Genomic DNA, 8,552 nt, shown 5'->3' on the forward strand with positions numbered 1-8,552 from the left:
GTATTGAGCGAGGTAGGTAGAAGACCCGGGTTCAAATACTGTTCGAAATCTTTCAAATACTTTCAGTGTTTTGCTTGAGCCTGCATGAAGTGCCCAGATGGGTGGGGTTAAGACTTTTGAGGTGTTTCTATTGGTTCCATCGCAACAGGCAAGATCAATCAAGCAAAGCTAATAGAACTTGACATGATTTGAAATACTATTTGAACCCAGGTCTATTAGGAAGTTGGAATGTTGTAATGCTCTAAGTTTATTATTTAAGCCAAGGTGCTCTAATTGCTAAAAAAGGTAAAGCAATGTGGAGAGTTGATCTGGAGTTTTAGGCTGTATGGCGGACCGGGGCGGGTGACTCCTTGGGTAGTCACAGTCACACTTTAATATGGGCGGGTGGCTCCTTGGGTAGTCGCAGTCACACTTTAATATGGGCGGGTGGCTCCTTGGGTAGTCGCAGTCACACTTTTAATATGGGCTGGTGGCTCCTTGGGTAGTCACAGTCACACTTTTAATATGGGCGGATGGCTCCTTGGGTAGTCGCAGTCACACTTTAATATGGGCTGGTGGCTTCTTGGGTAGTCGCAGTCACACTTTAATATGGGCGGGTGGCTCCTTGGGTAGTCACACTTTAATATGGGCGGGTGGCTCCTTGGGTAGTCGCAGTCACACTTTAATATGGGCGGGTGGCTCCTTGGGTAGTCACAGTCACAGTCACACTTTAATATGGGCGGGTGACTCCTTGGGTAGTCGCAGTCACACTTTAATATGGGCGGGTGGCTCCTTGGGTAGTCACAGTCACACTTTAATATGGGCGGGTGGCTCCTTGGGTAGTCACAGTCACACTTTAATATGGGCTGGTGGCTCCTTGGGTAGTCACAGTCACACTTTAATATGGGCAGGTGGCTCCTTGGGTAGTCACAGTCACACTTTAATATGGGCGGGTGGCTCCTTGGGTAGTCACAGTCACACTTTAATATGGGCGGGTGGCTCCTTGGGTAGTCACAGTCACACTTTAATATGGGCGGGTGGCTCCTTGGGTAGTCACAGTCACACTTTAATATGGGCGGGTGGCTCCTTGGGTAGTCACAGTCACACTTTAATATGGGCGGGTGGCTCCTTGGGTAGTCACAGTCACACTTTAATATGGGCGGGTGGCTCCTTGGGTAGTCACAGTCACACTTTAATATGGGCGGGTGGCTCCTTGGGTAGTCACAGTCACACTTTAATATGGGCGGGTGGCTCCTTGGGTAGTCACAGTCACACTTTAATATGGGCGGGTGGCTCCTTGGGTAGTCACAGTCACACTTTAATATGGGACTGGTGGCTCCAGTCAGTCAGTCACACTTTAATATGGGCGGGTGGCTCCTTGGGTAGTCACAGTCACACTTTAATATGGGCGGGTGGCTCCTTGGGTAGTCACAGTCACACTTTAATATGGGCGGGTGGCTCCTTGGGTAGTCACAGTCACACTTTAATATGGGCGGGTGGCTCCTTGGGTAGTCACAGTCACACTTTAATATGGGCGGGTGGCTCCTTGGGTAGTCACAGTCACACTTTAATATGGGCGGGTGGCTCCTTGGGTAGTCACAGTCACACTTTAATATGGGCGGGTGGCTCCTTGGGTAGTCACAGTCACACTTTAATATGGGCGGGTGGCTCCTTGGGTAGTCACAGTCACACTTTAATATGGGCAGGTGGCTCCTTGGGTAGTCACAGTCACACTTTAATATGGACTGGTGGCTCCTTGGGTAGTCACAGTCACACTTTAATATGGGCGGGTGGATACAAACACCACTTACCAGGTATGTAGGTAGATAGGGACCCAGACTGAGCATTAAGAGACAGAGATAGAGGGGGAGAGATAGAGGCCCAGGGCAGATTCAAGCTGCGGACTCCCAGACAGCCAGCTCTGTGCATTAAAGGTAGAAACATTAATTACTTTTTAATTTGTCAGGAAGGTTTTACCGACTGGCTCTTTAATATTTTAGACCTACAGCTCTTTACCTGTTCTGAATGGTAGAGAGGAGAGGAGAGGAGAGGAGAGGAGAGGAGAGGAGAGGAGAGGAGAGGAGAGGGAGAGGAGAGGAGAGGAGAGGAGAGGAGAGGAGAGGAGAGGAGAGGAGAGGAGAGGAGAGGAGAGGAGAGGAGAGGAGCTATCCTGCTCTGAATGGTAGAGAGGAGAGGAGAGGAGAGGAGAGGAGGAGAGGAGAGGTGAGGAGAGAGGAGAGGAGAGGAGAGGAGAGGAGAGGAGAGGAGAGGAGAGGAGAGGAGAGGAGAGGAGAGGGGAGAGGAGAGGAGAGGAGAGGAGAGGAGAGGAGAGGAGAGGAGAGGAGAGGAGCTATCCTGCTCTGAATGGTAGAGAGGAGAGGAGAGGAGAGGAGAGGAGAGGAGAGGAGAGGAGAGGAGAGAGAGAGAGGAGAGGAGAGAGGAGAGGAGAGGAGAGGAGAGGAGAGGAGAGGAGAGGAGAGGAGAGGAGAGGAGAGGAGAGGAGCTATCAAAATGTAAGGGGTTTTTATGTAGAGAGAGAAGGGTTCTCTTTATTGAAGGAGGAAAGCACTGGTACTTGGAATACATGAATGGGTCCTTAAGGAGTCGTAGTGCAGAGTACAATATGAGGTAAGAGAGAAAGAAAAACATAAAGCCCAAATTCCATAATTATACGAATTCAATATAACTAGCACACACACACCCTACCTAATAGAGCAACTTTTATGAACCCAAGCATCTATTCTCCAGAGATGTATTTAGAGGGGGCCTTGCACAGTATTTGATGCTTCTTCCATCCTCCCCTGACTTGGCCGAAGCCAGAACACACACACACACACACACACACCCACACACACACACACATGCACGCACACATGCACACACACACACACACACACACAAACATAAGCAAACACCAATTTGCATACTGATGGCAGCAGATTTGGCACATTCCATCCTAAAAGACCTCACGAATGGAACACATACACAAACACACACACGTTCCTCCTCTCAGTATGTCGACCTGGCCCAAAGACAAGTGGCGGAAGAGTGGAGGTAAGCTTGGAACGAAACCAGTGTCCTCCCGCGTTCCTCCCCTCCTACTTCCCTCCCTCCTTAATCCCTCCTTCCTCACCGCTAGAGAACAAAGACAGGAGAGGGAAAGGAGCTAGACTCCAACAGGAGAAGAGAGGAGAAGAGAGGAGGGGTGTCGGTCCTGGTGGAGATGGGAGGAGAGAGAGGATGGAGGAGAAGAGAGGAGGTGTGTCAGTCCTGGTGGAGATGGGAGGAAAGAGGAGGAGAAGAGAGGAGGTGTGTCAGTCCTGGTGGAGATGGGATAAGAGAGGAGGTGTTGATCCTGGAGGAGAGAGGAGGAGAAGAGAGGAGGGGTGTCGGTCCTGGTGGAGATGGGAGGAGAGAGGAGGAGAAGTGAGGAGAAGAGAGGAGGGGTGTCGGTCCTGGTGGAGATGAGAGGAGGAGAAGAGAGGGGAAGAGAGGAGGGGTGTCGGTCCTGGTGGAGATGTGATGAGAGAGGAGGAGAAGAGACAAGAGAGGAGGGGTGTCGGGCCTGGTGGAGATTGGAGGAGAAGAGAGGAGAAGAGAGGAGGGGTGTCGGTCCTGGTGGAGATGGGAGGAGAGAGAGGATAGAGGAGGAGAACAGAGGAGAAGAGAGGAGAAGAGATGAGAGAAGGGGTGTCGAACGGGACCGTGCAGGCGTGTGTGCGTTGCTGTGTGTTTGTGTGCGTGTGAGAACACAGGGCCCTGACAGACAGCGGTGAGAAGGACTAAGCTCATTGAGAAAAGTGACAACCCCAGCTGAGATAAAACCAATGATGATTTGTACTGTATCTTCAGGGGATAAAAGCACTTCTATTGGATTCTGAGGGCCCCACCGCGTAGGGGATTTTAGGCCCCAGCATGCAGGGATCTGGTAGGCCCCAGCACGGAGGAGAGAGGAGTGGAGGGGAGAGTACCCCGCTAGGTAAGGGGAGAAAATTCCCATGATTACCGGGGAGTGTTAAACGGCTGTCTGCGGGGACTTGGAGTGTTGATGTTGATGTTTTTAGAGTGAATGAATGCCACGTGCACACACACACACACACACACACACACACACTGACAGAGAGAGAAAGAGAGCGATCCACACATACTATCTTTCACTGTAAAAATACAGTATATTATTATCCTTCTGTCTCTACAGTATATTATTATCCTTCTGTCTCTCTCTACAGTATGTTATTATCCTTCTGTCTCTTATCCTTCTGTCTCTCTCTACAGTATATTATTATCCTTCTGTCTCTACAGTATATTATTATCCTTCTGTCTCTCTCTACAGTATATTATTATCCTTCTGTCTCTTATCCTTATGTCTCTCTCTACAGTATATTATTATCCTTCTGTCTCTCTCATTCTACAGTATATTATTATCCTTCTGTCTCTTATCCTTCTGTCTCATTCTACAGTATATTATTATCCTTCTGTATATTATTATCCTTCTCTCTCTACAGTATTATTATTATCCTTCTGTCTCTACAGTATATTATTATCCTTCTGTCCTTCTCTCTACAGTATATTATTATCCTTCTGTCTCTCAGTATATTATTATCCTTCTGTCTCTCTCTACAGTATATTATTATCCTTATTATTATCCTTCTATCCTTCTGTCTCTACAGTATATTATTATCCTTCTGTCTCTCTCTACAGTATATTATTATCCTTCTGTCTCTACAGTATATTATTATCCTTCTGTCTCTCTCTACAGTATATTATTATCCTTCTGTCTCTACAGTATATTATTATCCTTCTGTCTCTCTCTACAGTATATTATTATCCTTCTGTCTCTCTCTACAGTATATTATTATCCTTCTGTCTCTCTACAGTATATTATTATCCTTCTGTCTCTCTCTACAGTATATTATTATCCTTCTGTCTCTTATCCTTCTGTCTCTCTCTACAGTATATTATTATCCTTCTGTCTCTACAGTATATTATTATCCTTCTGTCTCTCTCTACAGTATATTATTATCCTTCTGTCTCTACAGTATATTATTATCCTTCTGTCTCTCTCTACAGTATATTATTATCCTTCTGTCTCTTATCCTTCTGTCTCTCTCTACAGTATATTATTATCCTTCTGTCTCTACAGTATATTATTATCCTTCTCTCTCTACAGTATATTATTATCCTTCTGTCTCTCTCTACAGTATATTATTATCCTTCTCTCTCTACAGTATATTATTATCCTTCTGTCTCTCTCTACAGTATATTATTATCCTTCTGTCTCTCTCTACAGTATATTATTATCCTTCTCTCTCTACAGTATATTATTATCCTTCTGTCTCTACAGTATATTATTATCCTTCTGTCTCTCTCTACAGTATATTATTATCCTTCTGTCTCTACAGTATATTATTATCCTTCTGTCTCTCTACAGTATATTATTATCCTTCTGTCTCTCTCTACAGTATATTATTATCCTTCTGTCTCTACAGTATATTATTATCCTTCTCTCTCTCTACAGTATATTATTATCCTCTCTCTACAGTATATATTATTATCCTTCTGTCTCTACAGTATATTATTATCCTTCTGTATATTATTATCCTTCTCTCTCTACAGTATATTATTATCCTTCTGTCTCTACAGTATATTATTATCCTTCTTCTCTCTACAGTATATTATTATCCTTCTGTCTCTACAGTATATTATTATCCTTCTGTATATTATTATCTCTCTCTACAGTATATTATTATCCTTCTGTCTCTACAGTATATTATTATCCTTCTCTCTCTCTCTACAGTATATTATTATCCTTCTGTCTCTCTCTACAGTATATTATTATCCTTCTCTCTCTACAGTATATTATTATCCTTCTGTCTCTACAGTATATTATTATCCTTCTCTCTCTACAGTATATTATTATCCTTCTGTCTCTACAGTATATTATTATCCTTCTCTCTCTACAGTATATTATTATCCTTCTGTCTCTACAGTATATTATTATCCTTCTGGTAATTAGTACTCCTCACTGTAACTAGTTATCCTCACTGTAACCAGTTCTACTCACTGTAACTAGTTCTCCTCACTGTATCTAGTTCTCCTCACTGTAACCAGTTCTACTCACTGTAACTAGTTCTCCTCACTGTAACTAGTTCTACTCACTGTAACTAGTTATCCTCACTGTAACTAGTTCTACTCACTGTAACTAGTTCTCCTCACTGTAACTAGTTCTCCTCACTGTAACTAGTTCTCCTCACTGTAACTAGTTATCCTCACTGTAACTAGTTCTACTCACTGTAACTAGTTCTCCTCACTGTAACTAGTTCTCCTCACTGTAACTAGTTCTCCTCACTGTAACTAGTTCTCCTCACTGTATCTAGTTCTCCTCACTGTAACTAGTACTCCTCACTCTAACTAGTTCTCCTCACTGTATCTAGTTCTCCTCACTGTAACTAGTTCTCCTTCTCCCTCTCATTCTTTACTCGCATCACTACTGGGAAGGCAGTTAATAGCATGGCTGTTAATTAGACTCAAACATGAATGAATCCTTTATCTAATCTATCAACATCCTAAAGATAACTATCTAATTAACTGGAGAAAGAGAAAAAAGAGAACATTTAGATGTTAGATTAATCTCATCTCCTTATTTGATTCTCTCTTTTCTCTCTCTCTCCTTCCTTCCCCTCCCTCCCTCTTGCTCCCCCTCTCTCTCCTTCCTTCCCCTCCCTCCCTCTTGCTCCCCCTCTCTCTCCTTCCTTCCCCTCCCTCCCTCCCTCCCCCTCCTCTCTCTCTCTTTCCTTTCTTTCTTCTCCCTCCCTCCCTCCCTCCCTCCCTCCCTCCCTCCCTCCCTCCCTCCCTCCCTCTCTCTCTCTCTCCTTCCTTCCCCTCCCTCCCTCTCTCTCTCTTTTCTCCCTCTCTCCTTCCTTCCCCTCCATCCTTCTATCCCTCTCTCTCCTTCCTTCCCTCCCTCTCTCTCTCCTTCCTTCCCCTCCCTCTCTCTCTCTCTCTTCCTTCCCCCCTCTCTCTCTCTCCTTCCTTCCCCTCCCTCTCTCTCGCTCTTCTACCTCACTCTCCTTCTTTCGGTCCCTCTCTATTCTATCTCTTTCTTTTCTCTCCTCCCCATCTCCCCATCCTCCCCATCTCTCCCCATCCTCCCCTCATCTCCCCATCCTCTCCTCATCTCCCCATCCTCCCCTCATCTCCCCATCCTCTCCTCGTCTCCCCATCCTCCCTCATCTCCCCATCCTCTCCTCATCTCCCCATCCTCCCCTCATCTCCCCATCCTCCCCTCATCTCTCCATCCTCCCCTCATCTCCCCATCCTCTCCTCATCTCCACCCCTCTCTCCATGTTTATTGACTGGGAGAGTTCATCCTCCCCTCATCTCCCCATCCTCTCCTCATCTCCCCATCTCCACCCTCTCTCTCCATCCTCTCCTCATCTCCCCATCCTCCCCTCATCTCTCATCTCCATCCTCCTCCTCATCTCCCCATCCTCCTCTCCTCATCTCCACCCTCTCTCATCTCCATGTTCCTCATCTCCCCATCCTCCCCTCATCTCATCCTCTCCTCATCTCCCCATCCTCTCCTCATCTCCCCATCCTCTCCTCATCTCCACCCTCTCTCTCCATGTTTATTGACTGGGAGAGTTCATCCTCTCCTCATCTCCCCATCCTCTCCTCATCTCCACCCTCTCTCTCCATGTTTATTGACTGGGAGAGTTCATACAAGAGCGTGTCTTAATGCGTTGCTTTCATGTACCTGGCTTTGTTGCAGAAAATGCACGGACCACAATATTGCAAATTGATCCGTCTAGCCCGTCACCTTTTGTTGTGGAGTGAAGTGAACTACTATTGCATTATCTGCCTCCTGACTCCATCCCTCATCTCACCCTTCCCTCCCTCCACCTTTCTTTCTCTCTCTCCCTTTCTTCTCCTCACAGGGATGGAATCAGCATGGTTAAACAGTCGCCCACCCGGTCAGTCTCAGGGTTGATTAAGAGAGAGCTACACCTGGATGGTTTGGTGAGCTCCGCGTCTGACGACCCTCAACCCTTCTCCCCCTCTCACACTCCCCCTCTTCTTCCCTCACTCCTTCTCCCACTCTCACACTCCCCCTCTTCTTCCCTCACCCCTTCTCCCCCTCTCACACTCCCCCTCTTCTTCCCTCAACCCTTCTCCCCCTCTCACACTCCCCCTCTTCGTCCCTCACTCCTTCTCCCCTCTCACACTCCCCCTCTTCTCCCCTCAACCCTTCTCCCCCTCTCACACTCCCCCTCCTCTTTCCTCATCCCTTCTCCCACTCTCACACTCCCCCTCTTCTTCCCTCACCCCTTCTCCCCCTCTCACACTCCCCCTCTTCTTCCCTCACCCCTTCTCCCCCTCTCACACTCCCCCTCTTCTCCCCTCAACCCTTCTCCTCCTCTCACACTCCCCCTCTTCTCCCCTCAACCCTTCTCTCCCCCTCTCACACTCCCCCTCTTCTTCCCTCACCCCTTCTCCCCCTCTCACACTCCCCCTCTTCTCCCCTCAACCCTTCTCCTCCTCTCACACTCCCCCTCTTCTCCCCTCAACCCTTC

General features: G+C 47.0%; 1 protein-coding gene and 1 long non-coding RNA gene across 2 annotated transcripts in view; one reads left to right on the forward strand and one right to left on the reverse strand.

Moving 5' to 3' along the window:
• Positions 1 to 491: 491 nt before the first annotated feature.
• Positions 492 to 1,826, reverse strand: LOC121845152 (early nodulin-75-like). Its single transcript, XM_042315927.1, has 2 exons — positions 1,378 to 1,826; positions 492 to 1,275 (listed from the first exon to the last, which is right to left on the reverse strand). The coding sequence occupies exons 1-2, from the start codon at positions 1,824 to 1,826 to the stop codon at positions 492 to 494; spliced, it is 1,233 nt and encodes a 410-aa protein (XP_042171861.1).
• A 1,770-nt stretch (positions 1,827 to 3,596) lies between these two features.
• LOC121845153 overlaps positions 3,597 to 8,552 on the forward strand; it is a 6,890-nt gene continuing 1,934 nt past the window's right edge. Inside the window, exons 1-2 of the long non-coding RNA XR_006082406.1 lie at positions 3,597 to 3,958; positions 7,917 to 7,998. This is a non-coding gene — a long non-coding RNA (uncharacterized LOC121845153). The remainder of the gene's footprint in view (positions 3,959 to 7,916; positions 7,999 to 8,552) is intronic.

The sequence above is a fragment of the Oncorhynchus tshawytscha genome, unplaced genomic scaffold, assembly GCF_018296145.1.
Source record: "Oncorhynchus tshawytscha isolate Ot180627B unplaced genomic scaffold, Otsh_v2.0 Un_contig_1693_pilon_pilon, whole genome shotgun sequence".
NCBI lineage: Eukaryota > Metazoa > Chordata > Actinopteri > Salmoniformes > Salmonidae > Oncorhynchus > Oncorhynchus tshawytscha.

Bases quoted from the DNA above. Each gene is read 5' to 3' on its own strand.
- LOC121845152 (XM_042315927.1), bottom strand. From the start codon at position 1,826: ATGCTCAGTCTGGGTCCCTATCTACCTACATACCTGGTAAGTGGTGTT. The intron at 1,276-1,377 runs GTGTGACTGTGA...TGACTACCCAAG, and splicing joins AGCCACCCGCCCATATTAAA to GAGCCACCCGCCCATATTAA.